We start from the raw sequence: 14,637 nt of genomic DNA, 5'->3' as shown, positions 1-14,637 counted from the left end.
GAGAAAAAGGACAAACATACAAGAAAACTGGAGTTTAAACTTTGACACCAGACATTGAAAAATTATGTTTCGTTTTTTTATTTAGGGAGCAGGAAAGGCGACAAACTAGACACAATAACAATTCCCAAAACGACATTTATTTGTTGAAATAGGATGAAAAAAAAAACTGAAAATATATAAATTGAAGTGAACATCAGTAAGTAGCAAAATAAAGTGGTATTTAGCCTACTTAACAAAGAAAACTAAAAGGTGTGTTATATTTTTTCTAGGTTGTTAAAGAGGGGAGGGAGAAGTCTTTAAAATTTGGAAGCTAAATGGTTAAGTTGATTTGCTTATATATAACACATGAATTTTGAGCACTGAACATAGAACTTAGAGTGATCTTCCTGGAATCAGAACATGCTGGACCAAAATAAAATTTTTTAATAAAAAATTGTGTTAAAATCTTTAAAACTATTCACAGTTTTCCTTTAAAATTAGTTCTAAAAATAATAACATAATTTTATCCCACATCACATGACATCCCTGAATACAAAAAACCTAAATTAGGGTAATCGTACTTATTATATGCTTTTCTAGGGGGAAGCTTCCATTGTTGTCAAAACTTAAGCCAATTTAATAAAAATTCAAATTTTCAACATAAAAGTTTCCTGAATAAACACAATGAAAAAAACATCAAAATTTATAATAGAAGATGAAGTAAAAAATATATGTATGAAAATTCAAAGAAGCGTATTTAATGTCAATCACAATGTTTTTACAAACAATTTGTTCACATTAGCCGATATGAAAAGAAAATATTGTGCTTATAAAAAAATTGGTGGGATAATAGAGTATGTACTTTTATTTGCTAGTTTAAGAGAACTAAAGTTATTAAAATTTTTTAAAGAAAACTTAAAGCAATGTGTAAATATATGTTTTTTTTTCATATTTTATTTATTGTATCTTCACAAAATAATGTGATATATCAATAATTTGTTCAAATCTTAAATCTAAATATTAATTTTTATTTACGTCCCACCACAATTGGACGAAATATGATGTTTAATTTATGGATCCTATCATCAGCGCAGGTCTGTTGGATTCCTTCTTCTTAGGCGGATGTAGCCGTTACTTCTAATTAATGTTCGTGCAAGTGGGTTAGGGTGAACTTCTAACACCTAGGTCCTTATGAATGTTAATATTTCTCACATACCAGGGCGCTGCTGTTATCATTCTTAATATTTTATTTTGGAATCTTTGAATATTTTCAATATTAGAAGCTGAGCCCAATAATTGAATTCCATAGCACCATATGGGTTTTGTTATTGAGCTGTACAGCAAAAGTTTACAATCTAAACTTTACCAATTAGCCAGTAAATTTGTAATTTTAACTTCATTTGAGTCAATTTCGTATCTATATGCTTTTTCCAGGTAAGACGTCAGTCTAGATGCAGACCTAGATATTTAACTTCAGTTTGTTGAGGTAGTATATGATTATTTATTAGGATTGGAGGGATTCTCTACGCAATGTGAATGTAAGATGTATACATTTTTGCTCGATTTTATAAAATCAAGAGATTTTATAAAATCGTTTAATTTTACTAAAATATCAATCCTCAAGTCCTAAGGTTTTCAAAAATACCAAATACTTATATAAAAAACCATTATTTACACCTCAGAAGTTCCAAAAACCTTGCCCCCTTTGACAAATTTGTACGTTTTTTTAATTTTTGATTCAAACGTTACCAAAATTTTCCACTGTGAGGCGTCAAAAGTTTGACGTAGCCATCTTTTGTCCACTGTAGCGCCATTTCAGCTTAAAACTGATACCTTCAAAAACATATTATGTCCCTAGTTTCAAAGAAAGCCGACCAGGTGTTTGTAAGTTACATATTTATTACCATGTATTTTGCTATCGTTCCCACTGCAGTTGGTACTTTTTCAAAATAGTGAAAATAAAACCCATAAAACTACTTTTAAAAACATTTAAATTAAATTTTTACCAGTAAAATTTATTAACAATAATAAAAACTAAATGTAACAAATATTAACGTCGAGTAAATGCAAATTCTTACTTACAATCTCTCTTGACAATTAAAAAATTATAACTAATAAACTTATTTTTTACTTAATTTCCCTTCGCCGCCGTTTTCAATACTCTCAACTTTGAATAGATAATATCCCAGTCAAGATAGGCTCCCACAATATAACGTACATTATCATCGGAATCATCATAACCTTCGCGACCATGCAGCAGCCGTATGTTATTAAAAGTCAAAACATTACCGGGCTTCGTCTTGAAAGCATAGGCATCCTTACGAGCGAGACGTACAAATTTCTCGTAAGCCTCATACCAGGGTATAACTTCTTCCAATTGTACCGAAAAGTGACTGTCACGTTGGGGTATACTGTGATTTAAACGCGTATAATTGCCGTCTTTGTCCAAGCTGTAAAGAAAATAGAGAAAAATAAATAAAATCTTAAATAAGAAGAATTTTAAGAACTACTATATTTTAAATAAAATTATATCAATTAGTTTGTAGTATGAAATGAATTTGAATGAATTTTTTGCTGTTGTCTAATATTTTATTGAAGCCGAATGTATATTTTCTATTAATATTTACAGAATATATATTAAGGGTCCTCATGTAAACGCTTATATGTCTCGTAAACTGTGCAATCTGTGCATTTTTACACTCTCGCAAATGAACTGTCAAAAAATGTATGGAAATTCGTTTGCACAACTCCGATAAGTTTGCGCGTCAATTTAGACTCGCAAACTTGAATTTATTGTGCATTTGATGAATCAGCTGCTTTTGTTTATTTTTATTTATAAGAAATAAAAATCAAAAAATATAAAAATTTTGTGCTTGTGAAAATTGTGTAACTTTGGAACAGAATGATTGGATTAAATGGCATTGTGTCTGAAAACATTAACCAACAGATAGAATATAAATAAAATCTTACACACTATGTATATCACCGTTTGTTCCAAAGATTTAACTTTCATTCAACATTTTTAAAATTAAAATTTATACAATTTGAAAATTTATTTTTTAAGGCTTTTGTTGAATTTATTTTTATTTGACATTTGTATCAAATAGAGACAAATTTAATGTATAAACTTGCACAAAATTGAAAAGGTGGGTTCATGAAACACGTCGCGCAAATTTACACAATTGAACAAATGGGAAACTTAAGCGTTTAAATGAGTACCCTTATTGTTTTATTATAAGAGAAAAAACGATATTAAATTTTATTTATTATAAAATCATCCAAGGATTGTTTTTATTTAAATATGACGGATTGTAAAGGATAAATATTTCGTTTAGTGTAAGAAATTAAAAGAAAACATAACGCCTCTCATGATTCGAATATTTTCGTATATTTCTACATGTACCTCAAAATGAGTTCCGTTTTATGTCACGTACGATATACCCTTATTTCGCTCAATATTTTGGACAACAATATTCCGAAAGAACTTTTTATTTTTATAAAATATCGTACCCTATGAATGGAACATAAAGACCAAATTATTTTTAAGATACTCTTATTTTTGCAAAATCTATTCCACTCTATAGGCGTACAAATGTCACGTACGATGATATGGAATTGCCAATATGTGACATTACTAAGCATTGCAAAATTTGATGGACATTTATGTATTGTGTGTTTCAAAAGAAATTTACATAATCATTTTTTGGATAAAAAAGTCAATAAAAATAATCGAAAACCTGAATTATTTTCATTCGATTCTTTAAATACCATTTTATTTGCACACGATTCTTAAGAAACGATACTTTTTTTATTGGTTTCATTGAAAACCGGTTATATTTTTTATTCGGTTCGTTAAGAGTCATTAAGAACAGGTTCATTTGTTTCACTATTTAAGAATAGGTGATGTTTTTATTTGTTTCCTTAAGAACCGGTTAATTTTTTATTCGGTTCTTTTATAACCGATTATTTTTCATTAAATTCTTTAAAAACTGGTTAATTTTATGTTGATTTGTTCATGGATTCTTTGTGCACCATTTTAATTTGTCATTCGATTCATTAGAAACCGGTTTATTTTTAATTACACTCCAAAAACCCAGTTATTTTTTTATTCGATTCTTGAATAACGGTTCTATTTTATTCGATTCTTCAGGAAACGTTTAATTTTTCTCAGATTCTTTGTGATTCAATATAAACCGTCTAATATTTTATTAGATTTTTTGAGAACCGGTTAATTTTTTTATTCGTTTCCACAAAAGCGATGCATTTTGTCATTCGTTTCTATAGCATTTGAATTTATTCTATTATATTTAAATTTTTTATTCGATTATATTTGAACCGGTTATTTTTTTTATTCGATTCTTTAAGAACCGGTTATTTTCTTATTCGATTTTTTAAGAATCATTTCAATTTTATTCGATTTATTTTAAGAACCGGTTAATTTTTGTATTCGTTTCCTAAAAACCGGTTCTTTTTTCATTGATTCATTGGGAATTAGTTAATTTTGTCATTCGATTATATATATTATTGGAATTTTATCATTCTTTTTTACAATAACCTTTTAATTTTTTATTCGTTTCCTAAAAACCGACTCTTTTTTATTCGATTATTTAGTTAAAGGTTCTTTTCTTCCATTATATATGGTTTTGTATTCTATTCCAAATAAAGTGTTTCTTTTTTATTGGATTTATTAAGAACCGGTTATTTTTTAATCGATTATTTAAAAACCGGTTATTTTTTATTCGATTATTTATTTTTGTTTTTGATATTTTTATAGTTCTTATAACTTTTTCCTGCTGTTATATACTTTTTTTCGACTTTTGCACCATGTCGATATTATATAAACATTTTGTAAAGAACATATCTGAAGCAAAGTCGATTCATTTCGAATACTGCGTGTTGAAATCCATATATATGTTTTGCTTTACTAATTATAGTTTAAACTGAGTTTAAAACAAAATAAATTATATCTAAACCATAATATTCAAGGTTTAAACTTCGTTTAATCAATTAAATATAAAAGTTAATCCACAATCTATAAATTTTGCTTACAATTTTTAATAAAGCCTACAATTTTCCCTCTAACTCTTATGAATTCTTCTAAATACTTATAAACCGCAGCAAAGCAAACTGTACACCAAACCTAAATACTCCTCCTACTAACTACATCGTTTGTCAGCCTAAAGTACTTCTTCTCCAGTCATACATACAAATGAAATATGAATAGAAGAGGAATACATAAATGAGTGAGTATTCTACAAAACCTAACCGGCAGTCGTCTCCTGTAAACGAACTCCTTTTTCTAGGGAATAAACTTCAACATATAAATTGTGGCGGTGGCATCGTCAGCAAACTACTACTACTATTTCCTTCGCCCTCTACTCTGGGACTGGTAGTCCTGGGAATTTGTACTAAAGTGGTGTTAAAGTAAATGAAGTGTCAAAGCGATAAAATGTATTGGTATGTATGCATCTCATTCTCTCCGCCTGCCTGCCTGTACATACGTCTTCAGCGGAATTGAACGAAAAGGAATGGTAGGAAATAAGGAATGTTAAAAATTGCAATAAATAAATTGAAAATCGATTTTTGTTCCTTTATTTTCTTGGTTGCATGGGTAACCATGTGCAACTACGTGGAGGGTTTATTTTTTTGTTTGTTGATTTTTTTCTTCTGTTTGTTTTTGCTTTTGTTATCGGTAGAACCGATTGTATTTAAATATTTTGTTGTTAAATGCGCCATATGTTGTTGTTGTTGTTGTGCATGGCGTTTTTGATTATTTTACTGTTTGTGGAGTGCAACCGTGATTTTCAGTTTAATTCAAGAACAGTGTTTTAAAAGTGACAAATATGGAACAAACTTTAAAGTTTAGAGGTTAATACAGGGTAGCTGCACAGAGAAAACATATTCGTAATGGCAACCGAATTTGTTGTCAATCGAATGATTCGGTTGCATACATAGAATTTTTCGGTTTTAGCAACTGAAAATCAATCGATAAAGAAGAATTTCAGTTGAAGCAACCGAATATTTGTTACAAATTCTAAAATTTTGTATCTACAACTGTAAAATTCAGTCACCAAGGCAGAATCATTCGATTGGCAACAAATTCGGTTGCCATTACGAATCTGTTTTCTCTGTGTGATGAAAGCCGTTACCAAAAGTAAACTGAATTGTCTTTTCATGTCTGATGACGCTCATTTCGATCTGAATGGAAATATATGGAGTGGATCCAACTCAGCAATACTGCAGGAGAGAAGATTGCATCTAATTCGCGTCACAGGAGAACAGGGCGAACATTTAAATTCAATTATCTTTAAGACTAATTAAACTATTTTTAACACTATTCAATGGGCTTTGAAATGAAAAAAATATTGAATAACTTCCATGCATTACAAACAAAGTTATTCTAGTTTCTTAATGTACCAAAATTCATCAGCCTAGTAGTTATTAATCGTGCTTCTATATATCACTGAACTTCTTCTATAGCTGTCTGAAATAAGTAACATTGGTTTTCGAAAATTTATTTCCTCATAAGTTTTTCCTTTCCAAAACACTGTCCCTGTTAATCTTTTGTCACAACCATGAATACTTATAGTTTGAAAATTAAAAGGTTCTTCACACCATGTCATTCTTAACAAACACAAAATAATATGAAAAAAAAAATCTCACTCTTCCTTACCACCATGACAAACTGCTCTTGACAATAAATTTGTTAAACAAATCCCTAAAGTAAAAACAAATATTCCAACAAATCCCCTCTGCACCCCCTTCTCCCTATTACTTACCATATAACAGGAGCACGCCAGATATTATGAAAATGTTTATCATCCTCACTGCCAATATCATTCCAATCCACTAGCGTTTGTGTTAAAATCTTATAATCCTCTGGATGTTCCTGCTGCATGCGATCGGCTATGTGGAAGGCATCGACCAGTAAATTACTGCCACCTTGTGATTTTGATTGCACCATGCAGTGTAAAATATTACAACTTGGCTTGTACTCATAATACGGCAAATCAGTGTGCAGTGGTAAAGGATCCGAGAGATAAGCGAAATTTTTAGCACCCGGTTTTGATTGTACTATAAATTCTTCGCTAGAAGTGAGAAAATGAGTAAGAGATGGGAACATTAATTGAAATTTATTTGCATTTTATTGTCAAATGTTTTTATATGTGTCTGTGTTAATTACCCGTAAGTTGTGCGCCGTATAAAACCAACACGTTCAGCTAATTGTCTCACAACAGTTTGTTCGATGGGTGAATTTTTTATCATGACCACACCATGGATAGCCAGGGCTTCAAGCCATTTTTGTAGGGCTAAAAGATAATTGGATTTTTTATGAGTGATTAAATGCAGTGTAAAGGGAGAAGGTAATTTTGTATTACAGGTGTAACGAACTGAAAAATTGCCTGAAAGAGCTTTTTATACATCAATGATTAATGGCAATTTCTGGCTCTGTATAATTCCAGTTTTAATACGAAATTCCGGATCTATTAAAAATGTTGGGATACTGTTTTTTCAAATTAATTAAAAAATAGTTCAAAGTTTTGTCTCTAAATAATTCCAGTATTAGTCAAAGTTTTGTCTCTTAAAAATTTCATTAGTAAGACATTAAATAAAACCACCATTAAGGCAGACTCTAAATAATATCTCGATTAGTTCAATATTTCGTCTTTTAATAATTACATTAGTAGGCAGAGTTCCGACTCTAAATGCAACATTGATTAGTTCAAAGTTTTGACTCTTAATAAATCCATTATTAGTAAGAGTTCTGACACTGAATAAAACCATGATTAAGACAGAGATCCAACTCTACATAAAACCACGATTAAGTCAGAGTTCCAGATCTAAATAAAACCTCGTTTAATATCTTAACAATTCCATTGTGACACTAAATAAAACCACAAATAAGTCAGAGTTCCGACTCTAAATCAAACCTCGATTAGTTCAATGTTCTGTCTCTTAATAATTCCATTAGTATTCGGAGATCCGACTCCAAATAAAACAACGATTAAGTCAGAGTTCTGACTCCAAATAAAACCTCAAATATGTCAGAATTCCAACTCTAAATAAAACCAAGATTAAGTCAGAGTTCCATCTCTAAATAAAACATCGATTAATATCTTAATAACTCTATTATTAGTTAGAGTTCCGACACTAAATAAAACCTCGATTAAGTCAGAGTTCCGACACTAAATATAACCACGATTAAGTCAGAGTTCCGACACTAAATAAAACTGCGATTAAGTCAGATTTCCGACACCAAATAAAACTGCGATTAAGTCAGAGTTCCGACACTAAATAAAACCTCGATTAAGCCAGAGTTCCGACACTAAATAAAACCACGATTAAGTCAGAGTTCCAGATCTAAATATAACGACGATTAAGTCAGGGTTCCGACTCTAAATAAAACCAAGATTTAGTCAGAGTTCCGACACTAAACTAAACCTCGATTAAGTCTGAGTTCCGACACTAAATAAAACATCGATTGAGTCAGAGTTCCAGATCTAAATATAACGAAGATTAAGTCAGAGTTCCGACACTAAATAAAACCAAGTCAGATTAAGTCAGAGTTCCGACACTAAATAAAACCAAGTCAGATTAAGTCAGATTTCCGAAACTAAATAAAAGCACGATTAAGTCCGGGTTCCGACACTAAATAAAACCACGATTAAGTCAGAGTTCCGACACTAAATAAAACCAAGATTAAATCTGAGCTCCGACTCTAAATAATGCCTCTATTAGTACAATATTTTATCTCTTAATAAAACTCGATTAGTTCAATGTTTTATCCTTTAATAATTCCATTAGTAGTCAGAGTTCCTGCTCTAAATAAAACCACGATTAAAACCTCGATTAAGTCAGAGTTCCGACACTAAATAAAACAACGAATACGTCAGAGTTCCGACTCTAAATAAAACCTCGATTAAGTCAGAGTTCCGACTCTAAATAAAACCACGATTAAGTCAGAGTTCCGACTCTAAATAAAACCAAGATTAAATCTGAGCTCCGACTCTAAATAATGCCTCTATTAGTACAATATTTTACCTCTTAATAAAACTCGATTAGTTCAATGTTTTATCCTTTAATAATTCCATTAGTAGTCAGAGTTCCTGCTCTAAATAAAACCACGATTAAAACCTCGATTAAGTCAGAGTTCCAACACTAAATAAAACAACGAATACGTCAGAGTTCCGACACTAAATAAAACCTCGATTGAGCCAGAGTTCCGACACTAAATAAAACCACGATTAAATCTGAGCTCCGACTCTAAATAAAGCCTCGATTAGTACAATGTTTTATCTCTTAATAAAACTTCGATTAGTTCAATGTTTTATCCTTTAATAGAGTAACTTCGGGTAATGTGGACTACCGTTTTGTTTTTTCTAAATTTTGGCCACAATATATATGGATATTAAAAGAGTTGTGAAGCAATAAATTAGCTAATGTATTCTCTAATGGTTTTTGCAGTTGAAAATTTTTTCCGTTAAAGGATAAAAAATTTATGTGAAAATATTTTAAGGAACCCAAAAATCAGCATTAAAAAAATTGGAGGGTAATATGGACCACTATATGAGGGTAATGTGGACTAGTATTTAATACATAAAATTCATGAACCAGCTAATCATGAATGATTAAAAAATTTAATTTCAATATATTTTTATTAATACAAACTAAAAAGTCGCGTTCTTGGCTTAGATAGATTGCTTACAAAGTACATAGTTATTGTCGGGTAATATGGACCAGTAGTACATAATCAAGTAATTTAAGTGGTCCACATTACACGAACTTGGGTTACAGTGGTAAAAAGTTATTTTTACCTAATAATCTAAATGTGCTTAAATTCTTACCAAATATATGCCAAACTACGTGTCCACTTTAACTATATAAAACAACCAAACATTAAATTCTACCAAGTAACTGTAAAAAATTTTGTTTCTTACTTGAGCCGATAAAAATGTTGAGCAGGCGCATTAATTTCAATACAAGAATAAAAAGTCAACATATCAATAACTCATGAAAGCAAATGTGCAATTGTCGTTTCAAACAAATTGTAAAATGTACGACAAATCAGTTTTATCATACCTTCAATAGTTTCTGAAAAAAGACACTGGTCCACAAGTTACTCTAATTCCATTAGTAGTCAGAGTTCGTACTCTAAATAAAACCACGATTAAAACCTCGATTAAGTCAGAGTTCCGACTCTAAATAAAACCTTGATTAAGGCAGAATTACGACTCTAAATTAAACCCTGATTAAGTCATTGTTCCAAATATAAACAAAACCATATTCCAGTCTGCAATGCGTGTTTGTCGAATTTGTTGTTGTAAATAAATAAGAGAAAAATTAAACAGTATTGATTTCGCTCTGTTTTAAGTTAGAGTTGTTATAGAAAACAAAGAAGAAGACTTTAGTAATTTAATTTCACTTAAATAAATATATTTTTAATGTGTTTTTTTTATTTTCTAACTCCCATATGCATAAACAATTTTTAAATTTTTCAAAGGTTTATAAAACAAGATTCCATTCAAAATTTGTTTTATAAACCTTTGACAAATTTAAAAAACTGTTTATGCATATGGAAGTAAATATTTAATTGTACATAAGTAAATAGTTATTTTATAATATGTGCAGAACTATAATTGTGACGATTTTCAACAGTTTATCACTGCATGAAGTTTAATGAAAAATGGGACGGGTCGGAAAAAATTATGAGTCGCCTGCCATACAAAGTAAATAGTTATTTCAAAATATTTTGTGAACTATAATTGCAAGATTCTTCAAACTTAGTCTAAATGGCTCACTTATAATTTTGCATAGTTTCGCTGAAATTGTTCGGGAATATCTGAATTAATTTCGAATATCTGTAGAACTATAATTGTAAAAGTGTTTAAACTTTTAGCGAATTAATTTCTTATTACTGTGCGGAGTTTAGCTGAATATAGACGGAATTAGATTAGAGGGCATAGCACCTCCCATACAGAGTAAATACTGATTTAGAATATCTGGGAACCAAAATGGGAGGGGCCGAAAAGGAGGTAGTCACCTCCCATACAAAGTAATAATTGCAAGGTTCTTCAAACTTTGTCCGCATAGCTCTCTTACCATTTTACACAGTTTGGCTGAAAATGGTCGGGATTGCATTGTGGCACAAAGTAAATAATTAATTTTGAATATCTGGAGAACTATAATTCTAAAAGAATCAATCAATTTATTACCATTCTACGGAGGTTAGCTAAAAACGATTTTATTCCTGTTCCCTGTTCGAAGTTTAGCTAAGCATGATCGGCTTAGTAGGAATGACCCCTCCCTTATAAAGGAAAGTTAAAGTAAAGCTTGATATTTACATAAAAGGTATAAAAATGGGTGAGATCAGAGCAGTGGAGTGGTATCTCCCATACAAAATTAGTTAGTTATTTTCGAATATCAAGTGATCTTTAATTGAGAGATTCTCAAATTTTGTATGTGTTATTTTCGTATTTCCTTTCATATTTTTTTTAATTTTACTAGGGTAGGGGTAGCGAAGTGCACCGGGTTATGCTAGTAATTATTTTACATTCAAAATGAAATAACTTCTGCGCAAAATAGTATTTTTAACAATTGTTATATTATTTCCTATATTTATTTAATAGTATTTCAATGACATTTTCTCAATCCTCATACATAATAGGATGAGGATGTAACTTCTATAATTCTCATCATATTTCGGTGGAGGGTATTTCAGACTCGGCACGGCCGAATATAGTACTCTTACTTGTTTTTAAATGTAAATCATAACTTACAAATTTACTTCGTTTTAAAAATAGTTTGTTAATTTTGTTCAATAGTCGTACATTATATTTCAAAAATGGTCAATATGTTAGTTCTGAGAAGTAAATGTTCTAATTTAGAGGGATATAAAATGATATGAAGTTGGAGTTTCGAGTTAATACGTCTTGAAATGAGTAGAATGTATACTTTGAATTTCAGAGAATTCGAAGTTGCTAAAAATCCATATACATATGTACTTCGAAAAAATTTAAAAATTATTGTTTACAAACTATACTTATATAAAGATTTTCAATCTTTGTTGGGAAACTGAAGACTAATTTAATTAATCGAGTATGCATCAGTAGATATGTATGTGTTACTATATAATATACTGGTGTCGGCATTCTACTGCACACTATAAAAATAAATAATTGGTAACTTCAGTAATTTTATATTTTTTTTAATAATAAATACTTTGAAAGTAATCATTACATAGTTTTAGTCATATTACTATTACTTTTTCTTAATTTTGTAATTGTAATTGACATTTTTCAATTACAATTACATGTAATTGTAATGTAAAATTTTGCAATTACAATTACTTGTAATTGTAATTGAAAAATTCAATTACAATTACATGTAATTGTAATGTGCTATTGTTCAATTACACATTACAAGTAATTGTAATTGCAAAAATCCAATTACAATTACAAGGTAATGGTAATGTACCAGTAATATATTACACAATGTAATCATTACCGCCCAAGCCTGCTCAAAATAAAGCCACGATTGGTTTAAAATTTCATCCTGCATAAATCCACGATAAATTATTAAAAACTTGATTGTGAAAAAAACCACGATTAATTAAAAATTAGATTCTGAATAAAACCACGATCAATTCGAAATTTGGTTCTGACTCTAAATAAATTCACGATAAATTCCAAATTTGACGATGAATAAATTTAGAATTATTTCTCAGTTCTGACTTTTTACAAATACAGGATTAATTCAAAATTTGACTCCAAATAAATCTGCGAGTGATTTATACAGATCCACGAATATTTGAAAGTTTTGTCCAGAATTTCATTCTGTTTATATTCGCTATTATTTAAAGATTATTTGAAGTTTGTATTCTGTTTAAAGCCTATTTTATTTGAAAGCTTTGTTCATGATTTTATTCTGTTCAAATCCACGATTATTCCATGTTTGTGTTCTGTTTAAATCCACCACTATTTACAAATTTTGTCCTGGATTTTATTATCTTTAAGTTCACGATTATTTCAGAATTGTAAATTAAGGTTTTGTGTTCTGTTTAAATCCATGATTATTTGGATATATTAATTCCGTTTATATTCTTGATTATTTGAAGTTTTTATTCATTTAAATCATGGATTCGTTAAAGTTTTTAGTCGGTTTATTTTCACGTTTATTTAAAGATCTTTATTCTGTTTAAGTCATCGATTATTTGACAATTTGTACTCGGGTTAAATTCACCATTGTTTTGAGAATTGTTTCTATTTGAATCAATGATTCATTTTAATCCGTGACTATTTGAGGTTTATTATATTGTTTATTCTCATATAATATTTGACTTAAATAGAATAATTTTCTTTACATTTAAATTTAAGATTGTGATTTATATTTAGGAATATTTTTTTGTCTTGTAACTAAACGAAATAACATATTTGCTACCTTTTGTCTAACAAGAATATGAGAAATAAACTTGAAAGTTCCTTACCTTCGTCACTGTTCATAACATCTTTGAATTCCAGCACCTCAACAATATTCTCAAATTCTGAACCCTGCCAATGTTTGGGTTTCGGACGATAGAAATCACTTAAATATTGAGCACGTCTCTTATCATTAAATGCACGTTCCTGCAGCCATTTCAAGTCATACACCGATTGATGTTTATCACTCCAATTGACAATTAGTTGTTTTGTGTTATTATTTGTCTACACACAAAATAAATACAAAACAAAGACACAAAATTAATGGATCATTAAAACCAAAACACAGCAGAGCAGAGAGAAGGAGAAAGGCATCATTAAAACTCACTTGCAATTTTTCAACTTTAACCTTCACATCGAATTTATCCCAATCGTGTTTACGTGATTTGGAAGTGGGATGAAAACACTGCTCGCAATAACAATTATCACGTAACCAAACACCGGGAAATTTTAATGGTTCTTTTGATGGATTTAATGTAACATCCACATCGGCTTCCTCCTGAACCACAACAAATTTTCCATTCTCTACACAAGCACTGATGAAGCGTTTCAGCAACACTGATGTTGTCTGTATGGAATTGTTTTTATTTTTTATTAAATTTTTAAAGGTTTTCGTTAACATTTCTGTGAGATTTTTATATTTCTTGTTTGAATTTTAAATTTAAAAGCTATTTATTTGTATTTCTTTATCAGTTTCTTTAGTTGTCTCAACTTGTTGCCGGTTTTAAAAAGACTGACTGCTTTCATAGCGTCTAAGTTTTGAAGCGCCAGTCTAGACTGCCTGCATACGCAACTTTCGCTGTGTAATCATTGCTGGCCCCCTCCAAACATTTGTGCTGCCTCATCAAACTGATTAACATTTAATATTTTATTGTTATTGTTACTATTGGGTTAAATTATTTATTGTTGCTTTATTTAAATAGTGTGTGTGTGAGTAATTTATGTATGTGAGTTGAATTACTGGACTTTGTAGCATTAATTTTAAAGTGACCAGATAAATGAAATAAAACTATAATTGATAAGATTGATTGAGTTTTTTTTTATATGAGGGATTTACACAAAAATATTAATTTAATCTAATATATTGAGATTTCAAAATTGTATAATATAGTGGCCAGTGGTTTAGAATTTTATTTTTTTTTTAATAATTCGGTATCTCGTGAACTATTCGAGTTAAGTTACG

The 14,637-nt window shown here is 29.8% G+C and overlaps 1 protein-coding gene across 1 annotated transcript; it reads right to left on the bottom strand.

Annotated features, from left to right (window-relative positions):
• Nucleotides 1-1,973: 1,973 nt before the first annotated feature.
• On the bottom strand, nt 1,974-14,141 carry LOC135956811 (gamma-butyrobetaine dioxygenase). The gene is made up of 5 exons (XM_065507400.1): nt 13,783-14,141; nt 13,463-13,679; nt 7,163-7,289; nt 6,759-7,067; nt 1,974-2,429 (listed from the first exon to the last, which is right to left on the bottom strand). The coding sequence occupies exons 1-5, from the start codon at nt 14,074-14,076 to the stop codon at nt 2,111-2,113; spliced, it is 1,266 nt and encodes a 421-aa protein (XP_065363472.1). The 5' UTR covers nt 14,077-14,141; the 3' UTR covers nt 1,974-2,110.
• Nucleotides 14,142-14,637: the final 496 nt, after the last annotated feature.

The sequence above is a fragment of the Calliphora vicina genome, chromosome 4 (assembly GCF_958450345.1).
Source record: "Calliphora vicina chromosome 4, idCalVici1.1, whole genome shotgun sequence".
Classification (NCBI taxonomy): domain Eukaryota; kingdom Metazoa; phylum Arthropoda; class Insecta; order Diptera; family Calliphoridae; genus Calliphora; species Calliphora vicina.
This window is presented reverse-complemented; position numbering and strand designations above follow the sequence as displayed.

What these genes read in the sequence shown, in the direction of transcription:
- LOC135956811 (XM_065507400.1), bottom strand. Translation starts at nt 14,076, where the DNA reads ATGTTAACGAAAACCTTTAAAAATTTAATAAAAAATAAAAACAATTCC. An exon ending in TGTTATGAACAGTGACGAAG is followed by an intron (nt 7,290 to 13,462) that starts GTAAGGAACTTT and finishes ATTATCTTTTAG; the next exon opens with CCCTACAAAAATGGCTTGAA. An exon ending in ATACGGCGCACAACTTACGG is followed by an intron (nt 7,068 to 7,162) that starts GTAATTAACACA and finishes TCTCACTTCTAG; the next exon opens with CGAAGAATTTATAGTACAAT.